This window comes from Oenanthe melanoleuca, chromosome 19 (genome assembly GCF_029582105.1).
Source record: "Oenanthe melanoleuca isolate GR-GAL-2019-014 chromosome 19, OMel1.0, whole genome shotgun sequence".
Classification (NCBI taxonomy): domain Eukaryota; kingdom Metazoa; phylum Chordata; class Aves; order Passeriformes; family Muscicapidae; genus Oenanthe; species Oenanthe melanoleuca.
In genome coordinates, this window is record NC_079352.1 from 10,533,206 (window position 1) to 10,551,105 (window position 17,900).

The 17,900-nt window shown below is 57.6% G+C and overlaps 2 protein-coding genes across 3 annotated transcripts; one reads left to right on the forward strand and one right to left on the reverse strand.

Moving 5' to 3' along the window:
* Positions 1-1,129: 1,129 nt before the first annotated feature.
* LOC130260835 (nuclear envelope pore membrane protein POM 121C-like) lies at positions 1,130-13,837 on the forward strand. Its single transcript, XM_056506581.1, has 13 exons — positions 1,130-1,403; positions 1,487-1,690; positions 1,938-2,102; positions 4,103-4,183; positions 4,463-4,634; positions 5,571-5,662; positions 6,402-6,472; positions 7,166-7,290; positions 7,694-7,796; positions 8,018-8,188; positions 8,512-10,245; positions 11,095-11,223; positions 11,431-13,837. The coding sequence occupies exons 1-13, from the start codon at positions 1,156-1,158 to the stop codon at positions 11,523-11,525; spliced, it is 3,390 nt and encodes a 1,129-aa protein (XP_056362556.1). The 5' UTR covers positions 1,130-1,155; the 3' UTR covers positions 11,526-13,837.
* Positions 13,838-14,055: 218 nt separating this feature from the next.
* NSUN5 (NOP2/Sun RNA methyltransferase 5) lies at positions 14,056-17,380 on the reverse strand. 2 transcript variants are annotated; one of them, XM_056506583.1, is made up of 10 exons: positions 17,250-17,377; positions 17,012-17,134; positions 16,653-16,827; positions 16,466-16,574; positions 16,064-16,202; positions 15,578-15,693; positions 15,093-15,271; positions 14,808-15,012; positions 14,584-14,736; positions 14,056-14,438 (listed from the first exon to the last, which is right to left on the reverse strand). In XM_056506583.1, exons 1-10 carry the CDS (start codon positions 17,340-17,342, stop codon positions 14,333-14,335), a joined length of 1,398 nt encoding a protein of 465 aa, XP_056362558.1. In that variant the 5' UTR covers positions 17,343-17,377; the 3' UTR covers positions 14,056-14,332. The 2 variants fall into 2 exon arrangements, with proteins under 2 accessions (XP_056362558.1, XP_056362557.1); XM_056506582.1 differs by having other exon boundaries at positions 16,466-16,827; positions 17,250-17,380.
* Between the last annotated feature and the right edge of the window lie 520 nt (positions 17,381-17,900).

Here is a 17,900-nt window from a genome sequence, read left to right on the forward strand (position 1 = left end):
CCTGGCATGTAGGGTCAGCCTGGCAGAGCCAGGGCAAGAGGGTGGCCCGTGGAGTCCACAGACAGGGGTCTCAGGAGAATGTCCCCTCCTAAGCATGGTTAACCCGCCCTAGGCAGCACGTAGTATCCTCCAGCCCTGTCAGGGCCACCAGGACCCCTGGGATGTAGAATGCCCTGTGACAGTAGCTACTGACACGGTTCCTGTCATTTTCCCTGCTGTTGTCCCTTGTCTGTAGGACACAGCTGACTGGAAGTGGGGTGGGATATCCCCAGGGATAGCCATGTCTTCTGGAGACCCCAAGGGCACAGCCAGACAGAGAGAATTTCCCACAGTTCCCTGCCCTGTCTTTAGAGCAGGATGGTGGCAGTGGTACCCTTCAGCTGGGGCAAGGGGACACGCTGGACTGTGACCCTGCGTTCCTGCACGTGGGTCAGATATGGGGACATGGGAGGGCACAGGGACTGGGACAGCAGGACACAGAGGGTGGAATGATGTAGGGGGGTTGTTAAGAGACAGGACAGGAACACCGGGAGAGGAAGGACATGGGGATTGCGGTGGTGAACAGGACTCCGGATTGGAGATGGGAAAATTGGAATCAGAGTGGGGAAGGGATGGGAATGGGGGTGGGGCAGGCCTGAAGGTCCGGGTGGGAACAGGGGCACGTAGCCTGGGGCAGGGTAGATGGATGACGAGACGGGAGGACAGGGGTGTCGTGAGGGGTCACGGGGACGCGGTGCCGGGGCCCCGCCCCGCAGAGAGTATGCCGGGAGCCGCGGAGACAGCGGGGCCGCGCTCCCGAGGCCGCCCACCCGATAGTGCGCTGGCAGCGCTGCTCACCCCAGAAGCCCCGCCCCATGCGGCCACGCCCCCGCGCTGGGGGACCGGCCCCTCTCTCCCGGTTAAGCCCCGCCCACCCACGGGTCCCCGCCCCCTCCGTGTATGGTGGCAGGATTGGTGGCGCTGAGACCGAGGCCCCGCCCACCGGGCGTGTCCCACCCCTAAGCCTCGGCCCCGCGATACGTGCGGAGAGGGCCGTGCGCGCTCACCCTAAGCTCCGCCCACCCAGGCAGCTTCCGCCTTCCGTCAGGTCCCGCCTCCGCCCCGCCCGCCCTGCCCCGCCCCGCAGAGGACGCCGGGAGCGGCGGGCGCGCGGCGATGGCGGGCGCGGGGCTGGGCGGGCGGCGGGATGGGATTGTGAGGGCCGCGCTCGCCGTGGTCGCCGCGCTGGCGTTCGCCCTGGCCTGGCTGCTGCTGCGGGGCGTGCTGCTGGGCGCGGCGGCGCTGGGCGCAGCGGGCGCCTGGTGCGCCATGCGGCCCGGCCCCCCCCCGCCTCGCCCGCCCTGCAAAGCCGCCGCAAACGGCGGCCCGGCCGCGAGGGCTGCGCTGCGTCGCCCCCAGCCTGGGTAAGTAAGGGGAAGATGGGGTTAGAACGGGTGGGGAAGCCCCAGACCGCGTCGGAGGCGCTGACCGCGCTCTGTCCCCGCAGGGTCCCGCGTTGCCGGCTCCAGGCCCCGCGCCGCCGGTACCCGCTGCCTGATGCCCGGCCGGCCGTGCCGCTCTGCTTGCCCGCCGCCCGCTGGGAGGGCGGCTCCCCCCGCAGCGCACCTTGGGCCCGCCGTGCCGGCCCGCTCCGCAGCCCCGTCACCGTGAGAATCGCCCCGCCGGCCGTCGGCATCGCCCGCTCACCGGCGTGAGTACGGGGGAGACTGAGACATACTTGGAGGAGCTCGGATGAGGACCCACCGCGGGGAGCCCTCAGCCAGCAGTGCTGTGCCCGGGAGCAGCATCCCATCCCGAGTGCTGCCATGTGGCTGCGAGGATGGGGCTGTCAGAACCTCCGGGAAGAACTGCATGGGAGACCTGTGTCCTGCCTTCTGTGGGAGGATCAGACTGGGGACCCCAGCCTGCCTCATTCCTCACTCTGTTCTGTTTCACAGTCTAGAGCAGCTGGTCTCGCCTCTGGCCTTCCCGGCCACCAGCAGCCCTGACCCATGCGCGAAGGAGACTGTGCTGAATGCCATCAGGGAGAGCAGGAAAAGGGCTGTGGAGGAAGATGAGGAAGAGGACCAGACTTTTGGGAACGATCAAGAGAGCAAAAGAAGGTAAAATGGGAGCAGTTCAAGTTGCAGCCAGTGTGTTGGGAAAGTCACAAATGGGGTTCTTGCACCAGAGGTGACAAATGGGATGTGTCCCAGAGTGTGCCAGGCCCCATGAGACGTGGAGTCAGGGCTGGAAGAGAACTGTGAGAAGTGAACTGCAGGGAGGAGGCACACCCTATCCATTACCCAGCTCTTGGTGCTGCGTCTAAAAATCCTCCTTTGGGGTCGAAGGAATATGGTTTAGGTGTGGGTCGAGTGTGTTCCCCTGGCTAGCTGGGATGTGTTTTGGGAAGCCTGGGTGGAAAGTGGCTTGTCTCCTCACAGGGGTTTGCAGACTGGAAAAGTGTGGTGGGAAATGTTGGTATCTGCTATGGGCTATGTCTTTCCAACAGCCCCAGGCTCCCAGGAGAGCTGGGATTACCAGGTGGAAGCGTTGCACTTGGGGAGCTCCAAGCACTTTCCTTGTGAGCTAATCTAGCAGAGGGAGATGAAACAAGAGAAAGTGAGACTCTGCTGCTTTTGTTACTCAAGGTCAGCAGCTTCCATCCTTGCATTAGAAGGAGGGAGAGTGCTGTGTTTTTGCCAGTGTCCTAGGAAGGACAAGGAATAAATCCTGAGAGCTGTGGTTTGCCAGAGCCTTTCCAACTACCCAGCCACAGCACTGCCTTGCTACCCCACCCTCCTGCTTTTTCTAGGATCACAGGATGATTTGGGTTGAAAGGGATCTTAAAGCATGTTCAGTGTCACCCCCTGCCATGGGCAGGGACATTCTCTCGACCAGGTTGTTCCAAGCTCTGTCCAGCCTGGCCTTGAACACTTCTAAGGATAAGGCAGCCACAATTTCTTTGGGCAGCCTGTGCCAGGGCCTCACCATTCTCAGAGGGAAGAATTTTTTCTGTATATCCAACCTACATTATCCTGCTTTCAATTTGAAGCCTTTTCCCTTGTCCTATCTCTGCACTTCTTAATGCAGTCCTTCTCCAGTTTCATTGCAGGCCCCTTCAGATCCTCAAGGGCCGCTGAAATTTTCACACAGCCGTCTCTGCTTCAGGCTGAACAGCCCCTGATGTCTCAGCCTGTTTCCCTAGGGAATGTGCTCCAGTCCCCTTACCAAATTTGTAGCTTTTTACTGGACTTGCTCCAACAGTTGCTTTGTCTTTCCTAGTTGTGTCCATGGAGGTTCTTCTGTCTGGGTTGGGATGGGGAGCTGAGACACCACTTGGATGGTGCCTGGGGCATTATCCTGCAGCAAGGCTGCTGCAGGAGGTGGCCCAGGGAACAGAGCAGGGTAAAGCAGGACAACAGAATGGGTACACAGACAGGATCAGCTCAGGATATCTTTCTTTAAACTGGTATTTAATACGCCAATACACAGTTCTAGTATAAAAGCAAATTTTGAAGGCATTAATGTCTGGCAAGCATGACGAGTGCTTTTAGATAGAAGACTCCATGTTCTTGGTGGACAGAAAGGAGCTGTGTCAGCTGGAGAGTATGGGATCACCTGTGCCTTGGGATCAGCATGCTCTGGGCTTGAGTGGAGCACCTGGCCAAGTGACTGGGCTGTCCTACACCTCCAGTTCCACTTTACAGCAGGGTGCCTTTTGTAATTTTGGCACTTCAGATCCTCATGAAATCATAATGGGAATGGAAGTTCAGTTTTTGACTTGAACCATCCAAAGCTCAGGTCTGTTCAGGAAGGCTCAGCAGCTCATTTCTGAAAGTATTTTGGCTTAGAGCAATGAATTTAAGCAAAGATTTTTTTTATTTTTTTTTTTTTAAACACCGAATTACTGTGCCCAGCAGGCAGCTGGAGGAACTCCTGGTGTTTGGGGTGAGAGTCAGGGAGGAAAGGCCCACAGGGAAAGATCTGCGGTGGGCTGTGGATGGGGGAAAGCTCTGTCCTGGGTATTGGGTACCAGGAAAAAAGCAAGGTTTGATCTCTCTCTGGGTGCTCAGCCTGCCTTTCTCCATGCTGGAAGAGGCTTTCACACTCTCTCCTTCAGGCGCCACGACAGCAGTGGAAGTGGGCAGTCAGCATTTGAGCCACTGGTAGCCAATGGTGCCCCTGCTTCTCTCATACCCAAGTAAGTGCCCAGTGGACCGGAAGCGACTCTTGGGATTGGAGGGAGCAAATGTCTGTGGGATCTGGAAAAGGGTGCTTGGGTTTTACTTGCAGAGCCTGGCTTCAGGGCAGAGCAAGAGGGGCTGTGGTTGTGCCTTCAGTCTGTCACCCTGTGACAGTAGAGCTGTGCTGCTGCTGAGGGTTGTTTCTAAGCAGGATTGCTTTCCTCCACCTGCCCTGCATGGAAAGGACTGGTGGGCAGGAGTGATGAGGAGCTCATCAAACCTTTATTCCCCTCTAGGCCAGGCTCTCTGAAGAGGGGCTTCATCTCACAGTGCCCAGATGACTGCTCCAACAAGAGATCTCGCACCTCCTCCGTGAGCTCCCTCAACAACACCTACACTGGTGGGATCCCCAGCTCCATCCGCAATGCCATTGCCAGTTCCTATAGCTCCAGCCGGGGCCTCACACAGGTAAGGACACTGCAGCTTGACATCCTTTTGGGATCACCCATGTAATCCCAGCTCTGGGCTTGTGAGGAGACGCTAGCGTTGCTGGATACCTGGACCCAGCCGTGGCTCAGCGTGGCAGTCTCACCACCCTGGGGATCAGGTGGGCTGTGGGCCATGGGTCAAGCAGCAATTATCTGCTTTTTGGAGGAGTCTCAGGCTGAGCTATACTGCTGCTTTTACACTAAACCAAGAATGAGACTGTTTTCCCCTCTCTCCTACTTGGCCTGTCTGATAGACTGGAGAGATCCAGGTGAAGGAAAATAAAATGGTTTTGCTGTGCTGACGTCTTTTCAGCTGGCATCAGCAGTGTGGGAGCTGTGTGTTTCACTCTGACCCAGGTACCACCTGCTGACTGCAATGGAGCACTGCTTGTGGCCTGGCTAGGCTTGCAAATGGGACACGTAGCCATGGCTGCTGGAGCACTGTCTGTGTGGGGAAAGGTTTGCTCCAAGCAGTGGGAGGAAGAGGTTTGCTGGGGCTGCAGAGAGTCTGACCTTTGCATTGGGATCCATTTGCTTTGAACTCCTGGCAAGGAGGTGCTGGCTCCTGTCAGAGCAGCCCTTCATATGAGGGTGTCCAGAGAAGTTGGTAGCCTCTGCCTGTGTCACACAAAGGCAAGAGCAGGCCCAGCAGTGTTCTCCCTCCTTGTGCTCTGTCAGGGCAGTATAGGCACTGGAGGCTACTTGTTCCTCAGATGGATTCAGCTTGGGGTGACCAGACTTTGTGCTGCCTAAAAGGTGGAGGGGAGTTTAGGTGGTGGTGAAGCAGGAGAAGCTCATTGGGCTCAACGGCATAGCCCTGGGCAATGGGGCTTAGTGTGGGTGAGCAGGGAGGAAGGGGGCTGTACTCTCTGTCAGACCCATGCCAAGTTACTGCTGGTATCTCTCTGCATTCCAGCTGTGGAAGAGAAGTGGTGTGAGCATGTCCCCTCTGTCCAGCCCAGCGTCCTCCCGCCCCCAGACACCAGAGTGGCCTGTCAAGAAAGCCAGGTAATCAGCCAGTCACCTAGCAAGTGCCTGCTTGCTGAAGAGGGTAGTCCTTCCCAACTATCCTTGCATGCAAGTCCCACTTTCCACTGGAGCTGGGATAGTCCAGGCCCCTCTCCTATACATAATGGTGTAGAGACCCACTTGTGTCAGTTGGCCTCCCTGTTGGCTTGTCATGCTGTGGTGTGTCCAAGCTGTGTCATCCCTGGCCTGCTCCCAAGCCAGATCAGAGATTTGAGAGCACAGGTTGCAGCAGTAGTTATGGTGCCTGGTGGCATTGGCATGGCCTGGATTGCTGTATCGCTGGGAAGAGACAGGCTCTGATTTTTGCTATCTCATAGTCAAATCCCAGGATCTGTATTTTCTTGCCTGCCTTGGAGCACAGCCTGTGTTCTCCTCTTTCCCAAGTCAAGAGGGGCCTGAGCTTACATCAGAATTAAAACTGATGCAACCACCTGGGTGGGCCTAGCCTGTGAGGGGCAGTGACTCCCATCTGAGACCCCCAGCTATCCTCCTGAGACTGGATCATCTTGTGGAGAGTGCAGAGGCTCAGCCAAGCTGGAGCAGGAAGCAACTCCACTTTGGAGCTGGGCAAAGCTTTTGTCTTGAGATCTGTTTGCAGGAGGCAAATAAACACACCAGGGATACTCATGCAAGTCTTCAGCTTGTTCAGTCTCATCTGTCTCCCTGGAGACAGGGCTGAGCCCAGGGTTGACCCTAACTGTCCCTCTTGCTTACACAGGGAAGAGGAGTCACATCATTCCAGTGCTTCCACCCCAGTGAAATCAGACAAGGAGCTGCAGACAGAGAAAGGTAAGTGTAGGTGTGCCCTGGCACTGCACCCAGGCACTGGTGCAAGCAAGAGAGCAGGACAGGAGGCAGCTGAGGGTTGCAGTGGGATTGTCTTGAGAAGTCATCTGGAAAGTTGGCATGTGCTGCTCCCAAGGCAGTGGCACGTATGCTGGCCTCAGTGACTGCCCTAGTGGGATTTCCAAGTGGTAAGGGGATGCTGACAGTGTTGGGGTGATAGCAGGTGGCTGGGAGTTGGCTTGCAGGGGGGAACTCCAGCTTCCAACCCAGCATGAGTCAGGTGTCAGCCTTGATCCACAATCTGCTGTGGCATGAGTAGCACTCTGACCAAATTCCAGTCTGAGCTAATTCCAGTGCTTCCTCAGCTAAAACAGAGAGGAAATCCTCTGTGCCCATGGCAGATGGGCACCATGATACAGTGCCAGCTGTGACATATGGTTTTGGTAGGCAGTGGGTTGGCACCATCCTTGGAGCTAGGAAGGGGCCAGTGCCCCACAGAGCCCTGCCAGCCTCATGTCACACACCTCCTGTGTCTGAAGCTACTCTTCTAGGGCATCAAAGTCCTCAGCTTCAAACTGTGCCCCTGGCCCTGGCCTCTGAGTGGGGTCACCCAGAGCGAGGTCAGAGGGACAGCCCCATCAATACAACCAAACACCTCTCTGCCCAGAGCTTGGCCTGACTTGTTTCATTTTGTAGTGGTGGAGTCACCGGTGTGGAAGAAGCAGAATTCCTTGAGCCCGCCATCCGCATCAGGGAGCAGTGGGAAGCGCAAACGGAAGATCCCCTTGCTGTCGTCTCTCCGTGGGGACCAGCTGGTGCTGGTACGTCACTGTCTCACAGCCCCTTTGGCCCCACTCTGGCAATAGAATGTGCTCACTGCAATTTCTGCAGGGCTGGGGGCGCACTGACCTGCCTGCCCTCAGGAAGGAGGCCCCGTCCTTGGCCGAGTGGGAAGTGACGCTCTCCCCAGCCCCAATGTCTGGTGGGCTGTGCGTGGTTGTGCTGTCTGCTGCCGGACCAGGTAATGGCCTGGGGAAGGCCTGCCATGCCCTCAGTGCCACGCCGGGGGCCCACCAGAGTTGGGGACTGGAGCTCCGTGGTAGCTGCGGCAGGATCACCACCTGCTTCATAGGGCTCACCGCAGCCAGTCGCCAGCACACCTTCAAAGAGGCTCTGCCCGCTTCCCTGGGAAGGAGCTAAGCTGCTGCTGCTCTCTCTTGGCAGCCCCCGCCACCTCAGCTGGGCTACTCCATCACCTCAGAGGACCTGGACGCAGAGAAGAAGGCAATGCTGCAGTGGTTCAACAGTGTCTTGGAGGATAAGGCTGGTAAGGATGGGCTGGGAATGTGGAGGGGTAGGAGCAAGCTTGGTTCTTGGGGTGCTCCTGATGCCTTCCAGGTGAGGAGATCTTATGCCTTGTGGTGCTGGGTGAGGTTGCCCAGGACTGTAGGGTGGTAGGTGCAGTTTCCCTGTCTGCTGGGAAGCTCTGCTAAGGGTTTGTTGCTTACAGCCAGGTGTGGGTTCTGAGATCTTGCTATTTCCCTGTAGATGCAGTCCCCAACACCACTGCAGCGACGATGCCTGTGTCCAAACCGCTGGTGTTTGCTGTGACCTCCCCTGGGCCTATGCCTGCCTCCACAGCTCCTGCTCCGGCCAGCTCCTCACTCCTGGACAGCCTGAAGAAGATGCAGAGCAGCCAGGCTGTATCCACAGCACCAGGTGAGGAGTAGGAGGAAAATTGGCACAGTGGAATGGCAGCAGAGTTGGGCAGGTGCAGCAGGAACTTCTCATTGCCCCTTTGTGAGGCAGCTGACAAAATCCTGTGTTCAAATGCTCTGCTGGTAGCAGAGCTAGCAGGCAGGGCTTGAGAGGACACCTTTGGGGACACTGAGCACCTGATCCTGCTGGAGCTTATGGTAGGCTATGGTGGAGGGTGTGATGGGAGCTCCGGGAGCCTTTGCAGCAATGGGTGGGTACCTGGCAGAAGGGTGGGCTTCTGAAGGTGCCCCCTTGTCCGTAAATAAGCTCTCTCCTCTTTCCAGACTCCACTGGAATTGCAGCTGCATCCCAGCCACCTCCATCAGCTGCACAGCCACCTGCTCCTGCTGTGTCATTGGAGTCGAGCTCTCTGCCTGCCATCTCTGCTGACATCAAGCCTGGGCCTGTATTGAGCACACCTGGCCCCAGTGCTCCCCCTGCCCTGGCGGTGCAACCCCCCAGCAGCCTGGCACCTCCTGTGTTCACTGAGCTGGGCCAGACCCCCAGCAAGCCTCCCTCCTTCCCAAAGCCAAGCATCCTGTTTGGGATGCCGAACACTGCTCCAGCCAGCCAGCCAGCGCTGACTGTGGCCTCTGCCCTGCCCACCATGGCCACTGCTGCACCCACTGCATCCACTGCTGTGCCCACCACAGTCACTGCCATGCCCACCACAACTCCCATCTTCAAACCCATCTTTGGTGCTGTGCCGAAGAGTGAGAATGCAGCAGGCTGCACGGCTGTCACTTCCACCACAGCCACTGTGTCTGTGGGCCCTGCCTCAACGTCTCCCACATCCTCCGTATTCAAGCCCATCTTTGGCAGCATCACTGCAGCTTCATCTCCAGCAAAAGCTTCATCTCCTTTCGCCTTCAAACCTGCTGCACAGCCAGCCTCAGAGCCACCAACTGCCTCCACAGCTACTCTGGCAGGATTCACGGGTCTTCCCAGTGTCATCTTCACCACTGCAGTGACAACTGCCACTACCCAGAGTTCCTCCACAGATGCCACCATTAAACCTGTCTTCAGCTTTGGACTGAACCCGCCTGCTTCCACCGGTCCTGCCCCCAGTGTGACTGTCACTGCTGCCACCGCCACCAGCACAACACAGCCCTTTCTGTTCGGGGGCCTCACCAGCTCTGCTCCCAGCACAGAAGCCAGCTTTGCCACCTCAGGGCCCGTGTTCCAGTTTGGGAAACCACCTCCAGCTACAGTCACTGCCACCACCAGTGTCCCAGGAGGCCCTGCCTTTGGCCAGGTACCTACAAGCTCAACAGCTGCTGCCACCACTGTGGGCTTTAGCATATTTGGGAACACTACACTGACCTCCTCTGCCCCAGCCACCACAGCTCAAGCACCGCTGACATTCGGCTCCTCTGTTTCAGCTTTTGGCAGTTTTTCAGCCACCACAAAGCCACCACCACCATACCCGGGCACCGGGAGCCAGCTCACCTTCAGCACTGGGGCTGCTGAGAGCCAGGTGCCTGCCAGCAAACCTGCTGCTGGGCCCATCAGCTTCACCACCCAGTTCAGCTTTGGAGCCCCTCCAGCACAGTCAGTGGCTCAGCCAGCATTTGGCAGTGGTGCCCAGCCAGCCTTCGGCACAACCAGTGCCCAGGGCTCCTTTGGCACCAGCAGCACCCAGGCAGCATTTGGGACCACCACCTCGGTGTTCTCTTTTGGAACAGCCACCTCCACCACATCCAGCTTTGGTGCCAGCACCCAGACTACAAGCAGCAGCACCGGTGCCACTGTCTTTGGCACCGCCCCATCTCCATTCACCTTCGGGGCCACCACCCAGCCGGGCCCCTCCACCAGCGCCTTTGGGATGGGCACACCAGGCCTCAGCAGTGGATCTCCAGCTGTGGCCTTCAGCTTTGGGGCTGGGCAGAGCGGGGCAGCCCCGGCAGCAACACCCTTTGGCTCATCTCTGCCACAGAGTGCTCTGGGAGCACAGGGCCAGAGCACGCCCTTCGCCTTCACCATGACCAGCACTCCCAACAGCAAGCCTGCATTTGGAGGTGAGTCATCATGGAATAATCATGGAATGGGTCATGTGGGAAAGTGACCTTAAAGATTATGTTGATCCATCCACCCCCTGCCTAGGGCAGAGAGACCTTCTAGACCAGATTGCTCAGGGCCCTGTCCAACATGGCCTTGAACATTTTCAGGATGAGGTGGGGGCAGACAGGCCATCTCGAGGGTCTAGAGTTGGGCAGTATTATTCCTGATGGACCTTGCCAAGATTCCGGGGTCCACAGCCCTCATGAGGCCACTCGTTCTGCTATTCAGAACCTTGCCATGCAAGGAGAAGGCACTCCCATCACTCCTTGTAAGAATCCTGGCCCCTCTGGGGAGGGAAATCCCTAAACTCTGCACATTGGCCCCTCTGCAGGCGTCAGCTCCCCAACTCTGCCTATCCCAAGTGTGCAGGAGCCAAGATCATCCAAGTCCTTAACAGCCACCTGGAAAACCTTGGCAAGCTGGCATGCTGCCAGTCAGCAACTGCCTTCACTTCATGCTTGCTCTCAGGGTTTCCCTAACACTTCAGATCCTCGCTGGATATTTCCAGCTCACATGGAACTGAAACCCACACAGTGAGCAACTCCTTGATCTAGAAAAGTCAAGGTCTTTGTTCCTCCCTGTCAAATCCTTCTAAGTAGCCCTGCTGTTCCAAGAGCACAGGGATTATCCAGAGAGAATAACTTTTGGATTAAAAGGGGTTTTCAGGAGCAGAGGCTGGTTCTGGGGGAGGGACTGTGGTGCTTCAGCCCCCAGAGAGCATTCTGTGCCTTCTCTGGGTGCCACTGGCTCTCAAAAGCTCTTTCTCCTTTGCCAACCCTGGCTGACAGTGACCTGTTGCTTTCCAGGACCTCCAGTGCCCACGTTTGGGCAGGGCACACCTGTCCCTGGAGCTGTGGGCAGTGGAAGCAGTACCCTTTCGTTCAGGACACCCAGCAATCCTGCCTCGAGCTTTGGAGGGGTCGGCACTTCCTTTGGTAAGGAGGGCGTAGGTGCTCCAGCACTGGGGAGCTCATGGGTCATGATGTCCGCTAGAGGGCAGTGGTAGGGCCAGGTATGCTCTGGGAGATGGCTCACGTGGTACCTGCTGGTCTTTGGGGGATGCCAAGCCTTCTGTTCCTCGCAGGGTGAGGATCACACTGATGCCAAAGCTACAGAGACCTGAGCAACCTTTCTGCTTCCAGGTTCATCCACTCCCATCTTCTCCATCGGGTCAGGATCCAAGATGGGCACTCGACAACGGCTGCAGGCACGGAGACAGCACACCCGCAAAAAGTAACCCTAGTGCTGCTGGGCTCCACTGGCCCACGTGGGGGGGGCTCTGGCCTGAAGCTGTCCCGTTGCTGGGACCAGGCCCTGTCCCTGACACCCACCAGAGACCATGCTGGGATGGTATAAACCAAACTCTTGTTACTTGAACAGTTCCAGAGCCAAGACTGGACAAATCTCTGTACATATCCACAATGTTCTTTTCTTCAATTTATTTTGCCTTGTTTAATAATGTGTACACTTCTCCCCATTTGCTTCTAGCTGTTTCTGTGCCCCTCTCCAGCCCTCTGCCAGCCCTAAGGCCGTGTCCTGCTCAGAGCCTGGCTGGCCACATGCTATGGTTCCGAGCTGCTCTCAGACACTGTCTTCACCAGGTCCCAAAATCTTTCCCATTGTTCATCCCATGGCTGGTGAACATGGTCCCATGCCTGCAGGCAGGGCAAGTTCCAGCCTGGCTGTTTCATGCCACAGGTGACTGGCATGGGTGCAGCTGGTGACACCCCTTGCTGGGACCTAATGTCCTGCTACCTCCAGCTGAGGACATGCCATAGCCCGGGACCTTGGCTGGAGGTACAGGGTGAGGATGAGGGTCCCCCCACCCCTCTTCCATCTCCGCTACTCCGTGGGGCTGTGGGCTGCCCCCCCGCTACTCCCCAGTTTTGCTTTATTCATGCTCCTGTTCCTGTGCTCACTGAATCGAGTTTGGAGGAAGAACTGAACCGTGTGTGTGGCGGCATGTTGGTTATGCCGGATTTGCTGTTTGGAGTTCCTTTTTTGGGGGGCATCAGTCTTTGGGGGAAGACATGCCCTGGCTAATTGGGTGTTGACAGTAGCATCACTGCGTGGCTGCTCATGCTAGGGAGTTGTCCCTTCCATGTCTGTGACTGAAAGGCAGCTAGGACAGGGGGTTCCAACTGTGGCAGTCTCTCCCCTCCCTTTCCCTTTCTTCTAGTACCTCTTCTGCACTTGTGGGGGCTCCGGAATTTCTGTGAGCAATTGCTCACAGAAAGAGTCCAGAGCAGATGCATTCTCCCTCCCATCCCAAAGCCAAGTTGATTTTCATTTTTCAGCTCATCTCCATCCCAGTGGATTTTACTAGCTCCTAGGAACTGTGATGCTGCCTCCCCTGCCCCCATGTAGCCAGGACTGGGAATCCCACCCTTCCCTGCCTTGGAGCTTCTGTGGGAAGAGACTGTCAGAGCTGGGGGTCATCAAAGAACCACCCCCTGCTCTGTCCCTGGTGAGGGATGGCACTCCACTCCCAGGAATGCTTTGCTGCCAGGTTTTTACTCTCTGAGCCGTGTGAGTGTGTGTGTTTGCTGAGGTCTAAATTTAAAAAAAAAAAAAAAAAAAAAAAAAGAAAAAAATCACAAATATTTAAACATTTTTTAACAAAATAAAAATTTATTTTTATATTTAAGATAAATTGCCTTCAAATTCCTTCAAGCTTGGTTCAGTGAAGTTGCCCGCTGTTAGTGTTTAGCTGTTCCCACCCTGGCTGTGCCTGCAGGAATGCATTGTGCTGGGAAAGGCAGCTGCATCCTGCAGGCTCTGCCACGCTCCCCCTGCTATACATCATCCCCTTCCTTTTCAATGTGATGTGTATGTGGATGTGACTAAACCGTTTTTTGATTTTTAAAGTTTTTTAATTATTTCTCTGAGGGTGAGGAGCAGGAGCTCTCTCATTATGGTGCTGAGTGCCAGGGTCAAGGCATCTCTCCCAGCAGAAAGGGCAGGTGATGAGCTCTGTGTGGTACAGAGACACAGTCCCATAGTAAGGGGACATAGAGGACCTATAGGTGCTGGTGGGAATATTCTGGCCATCACACACCACCATGGCTGAGTATGCAGTAGGCCAAGAGCAGCCAGGCTGGGAAAATGTGTCCTTGAGGTTGGAGGAAGCAGATGGCAAGGGGCTAGTGCCTGCCAAGACTGACTCTATGAGTCCTTTCCTCTGCCCCAGTTAGGGTCCTGGGCCAGGAGAGCACCCACTCCCCATCCTCGAGGTGCCAGGGTTTGGCCAGGTTAGCTCTGACAAGATAGGGATGAGCTGGGACAATGTTGAGGGCACCCTGGCTCTGGGTCCTGCTCCCCAAGTAGCTGCCCTACATAGTCCTACACACCTGTGAGGAGCCAGGCTGTCCTTTCCCTGCCACACAGACCCTGCTGGGAGAGCCCCTTGTGCCTGGGGGGAGGCTAGGTTTTAACTGACTGAAGACTTGGATCATTCCTGGTGTGGCTGATGAGGATTTTAGTGTGAATGTGCAATTTTTGTTTCCTTGCTTCTTACGTCCCTGGTTTAAAATAAAATGACTGTGTTCATTTGGCTGTGCCAGTGTGTGATTCCTGGGGCTGGGATTCCCAGGGCAGGGTGGTGCTGCTGGGGTTCAGGTGCAGCACTCTCTGACTCATGTATCTTTGTTCCCCTAGTTCAGAGAGAGGTGCAGAGACAGGATTATTATTTTAGCTTTTTACCCCACTTTGCCTCTACTGTGAGCAGTGGCAATTTCAGGGCAGGACTGCACAAACACTCTGGAAAAGACAGTGAAGAAAGAGAAACTTTTAATCTGCTTCATCCCTACAGTGAAATGCTTTTTCAAAGGTCCACATCGGGCTGGGGGTTGGAATTTTTCTGGGGGGAATATGATAAACCACCCTCAATCCAGCTGGAGGACCTCAGCCCTTCAGGGTGCAGAGTGGGGACACTCAGTCCCCAGTGTTACAGAATTCTCACTATGACTGCCGCTTGACTCGTGTTTGGACCAGTATGTGTTCCCCACGAGGCCCAGCTGTGCAGGGGTTTGTCCAAAGAATGTTTCACTCTTTCACCCGCTGCTTCTTCTTCTTCCTCTTTTTGGGAGCAGCACCTGGCTCCATTCCCTCTCCTGGCTGTGGGTTCTCCTTGGCTGCTGCAGGCAGGGAGCTGTGGACAAGAGCAAACAGGCTGAGCCACACTTGCGAGTGCCACAGTTCCTGCCCTCTGCTTCCACAGCCACATGCCCTCACACGCTCCCCAGGATGCCCAGAGTGCTGACCTTGGCCATGGTGCCCCCCAGAGCCCCTCTCACCTGGGGGCAGCAGCCCCTTCCTTGCAGCGCTCCAGCACAGCCACGAAGAAGCCGTGGGTGAGGGTCTCTGCAGGGGAAGCACGCAGGCAGCTCTCTGCTCCAGAGAAGGCAGCAAGTCCTCGGCAGGGCCAGGATGGGAAGGCAGGCACCAGCCTGCAGCATGGAAAAGGGGTCAGCACATAACCCTGCCCTACAGCCCTCCAGGTTCCCTGAACCAGACCCACCTGAAGGCTGAGCCCCACTTCTGCAGCACAGCCTGCACCACATCCTCGTTTTCCTCCTGGTGTAGGGAGCAGGTGGAGTAGACCAGGCGCTGGAGAGCTGGAAAGCTCAGGGCGTGGTTGAGGACCCGACGCTGGAAGCCAGCCAGGGCCTGCAAGCGTTCAGCACTCGAGGCTGCCTCCTCCCCTGGCCCCCGGGTCACCATCCCTGTGGGACAGGAGCTGTCACCTGGAGTTTACACACCCACAGCCTGACTCCAGGTGAGCAGCTGGAGCCTCATACATTACCTGAGCCGCTGCAGGATGGGTCGAGAAGGATGTGGGTCACCCTGCTGTATTTGGGGTCTCTGGGGTCCACGGTCAGGAAGTCCTGCTGGGCCAACTGGCAGCCAGTGACCCCTGCCCGTGTCAGCAGCGTGTTCATGGTGGCCACGCGCTTGGGGTCCACATCAAAGGCAAAGATCTGTCTGAAGGCAGAGCCCAGTACCCAAGAAAAGCCATGAACAGACCACCTGGCACTAGGCAGACAGACCTTGAGAGCTGCCTCCCCTCTGGCAGGGTTCTGGAACAGGGCCAGGGGCTGGGAGTGAACCCTGTGTGACTTCATGTGCCCTCAGGTCCCTCCAGTGGCCAGAAGTGTCAGAGCCACCAGCTCACCTGAGTTGGTGGCGGTTGCAGCTTCTCCTGCCACCTTCTTGTGCTCTCTGTGGGCTCGGGGGAACCAGGGCCACCTTCCCCCTTCCCTCCACCCCTGCACACAACCCTGCCCTCACCCCTTGTTCTTCAGGATGGCAGCCAGGTGGCTTGTCTTGTTTCCAGGGGCAGCACAGGCATCGATGACGTAGGAGCCGGCAACAGGACTGAGGAGGAAGGCAGGGAGGCAGCTGGCCTGCAAGAGGGCAAAGACTGACAGAGAAGTGGGCAGAAATGCCTGGCCCCTCCTTAGGCATGGCTGATGCTGTGGGGTCACATGGGCCACAATGACACAGGGCCAAGGCCACCAACACTCTCCAACACTCTCCAGCGTTGGCCTTGCCCAACCCATAGACCCCTGCTCCTCCCCAGCTCCCACAGGGGTTCTATACCCCATTATTTCATCCTGAACCTTCAAACAATGGAAGCAAAGGCCCAGGGGAGTCCCACAGTTTTTGCTTAGACTTAAATGCTGCAGCAAGCTGAACCATTGTAGAAGAAGTTCACCCTTCATCCCTGTCAGTAGTTTTCCTGCCCTGCAACCTCCTGCTCCCCAGTTCCCCCACCTTGTCCTGCAGAATTATGTGTCCTGAAGTATACAGCAGGTTGTCATGGAGATCTGTCTGCGAAGGAAAAACCAGCAGCTCCGGGAGATGCAGATCCAGCAAGAATTTTTTTCCAGAAAGGGCCTTCAGCTCCTCCATGCTGTCCATGAGACACAGGGAGCATGTATTCATTCAAAGTCCTAATCCCAGTGCTCACAGCAGAGCCCAGGCTGAGAAACCCCATCATCCCACAGCTCCTCTCCAGCTCCATTCAGCACCCAGAGAGGCAGCATCTAAGTGTGAGGAGTGATGGAGACCCCAACCCAACCACTCTGAGCACCAAGTTCAGCAACTCTTCAGACCTCATCCCATGCCACTTGCTGACATTCTGAAAAATGCGGGATAGCAGAAAGAAATACTCACCTGGCTGCCTTGCCCAGGTAGGCATATCCCTGGCGCTTGAAGAAGTCGATCACATCGTCCACACAAGTCTTCAGGGTGTTGACCCGGACGTAACGTGGGACCTGGGAGGCTGCAGGGGCCGGCCAGGTCAGACACAGCCCATCACTGCTCCCAACACAGGGTGCCCACCCAGCCCGAGCCCACTCACCTGCGGCGCTTACCACCTTCTCCGGGGCCAGCAGGTCCTCGTTGCGGCTCACCTTGTGCCGCACTTTCATGCGGGCCAGCTCGGCCTCCAGCCGCGCCCGGTGCCGCCGGGCCAGCGCCTTCCACCGGCCCCCGCACTTCAGCCCCTTGCCGAAGAGCAGGTCATACACCAGGACCTGCGGGGAGGGGACGAGGTGAGCCCGGCCCCGCTGCCCAAACCACGGCGGTTCCAAGGACACCGCGGCTCCGGGACACCGCGGCTCCACGACATCGTCCCGGGACACCGCGGCTCCGGGACACCGCGGCTCCAGGACACGGTCCCGCAACACCACGGCCCAGGGATTCCGCGGATGCCCGTACCTTCGCCAGCTGCGGCTCCAGCTTCTTCTCGGCCTGCAGCAGAGCGGCTCCATCCAGCAGCTTCTCCAGCACCGAGGCGTAGCGGAGGGTCTCGGACACGAGCGCGTACAGCTGCCGGACGTGCTGCGGAGCAGCCAGCGATGAGCGCCATCGGGCCTGGCCGCGCTCCGGGGCTCCTCCCGCCCTCCCGGAGCGGTTCCCCCCGGCCGCCCCGCACCCCCGTTCCCTCCGGGCGCACCGGGAAGCCGCTGTTGTACACGAGGCTCTTGAGGCCGCCCTCGCCGCGCTCCAGCCCCGCCAGCACCGCGGCCGCCGCGCTGTACAGCGCCATGTGCGCCCCGCGCCGCTTCCGCCGGGGCCTCCGGGGCCGCAGGGGGCGAGCGCGGCCCCGCCCCGGGCTCGGCGGAGGGCTCGGAGCGGAGCGGGCACCGCGCGGGCCGAACCAGGGTCACCCGCCTACACCATTATCGCAATGACCCGGCCAGCCCAGTCACCCCGGTCACCCCCATCACCCTGGTTACCCAGCCACCTCTATCACCGCGGTGACCCTGGTCACCAGCCCCGGACGCCCCATGCGGTCCCTAAAGGTGGAAGCACACTGACATTACTACTGATTGTTGGACTCTGTGATACCTGCGGGTGATGGGTTGGCAAGGATTTGCTGCAGACTTTGGTGGTGTTCATGCTGCACTCAAACAGAGCAAAGCAGGCCCAGCCCTGGAAAGAGGGGTCTGCTCCAGGAAAGGGATGTGCTCTGTGAAAGAGGGATGTGCTCTGTGAAAGAGGGATCTGCTCTGGGAAGCTCAGAGCTGTATATGGAGGGTAAAGGATACCCCAGGACAGCCATCCTAAGGCAGTATCCCAGCAACCTGGATATGGCTTTGAAACT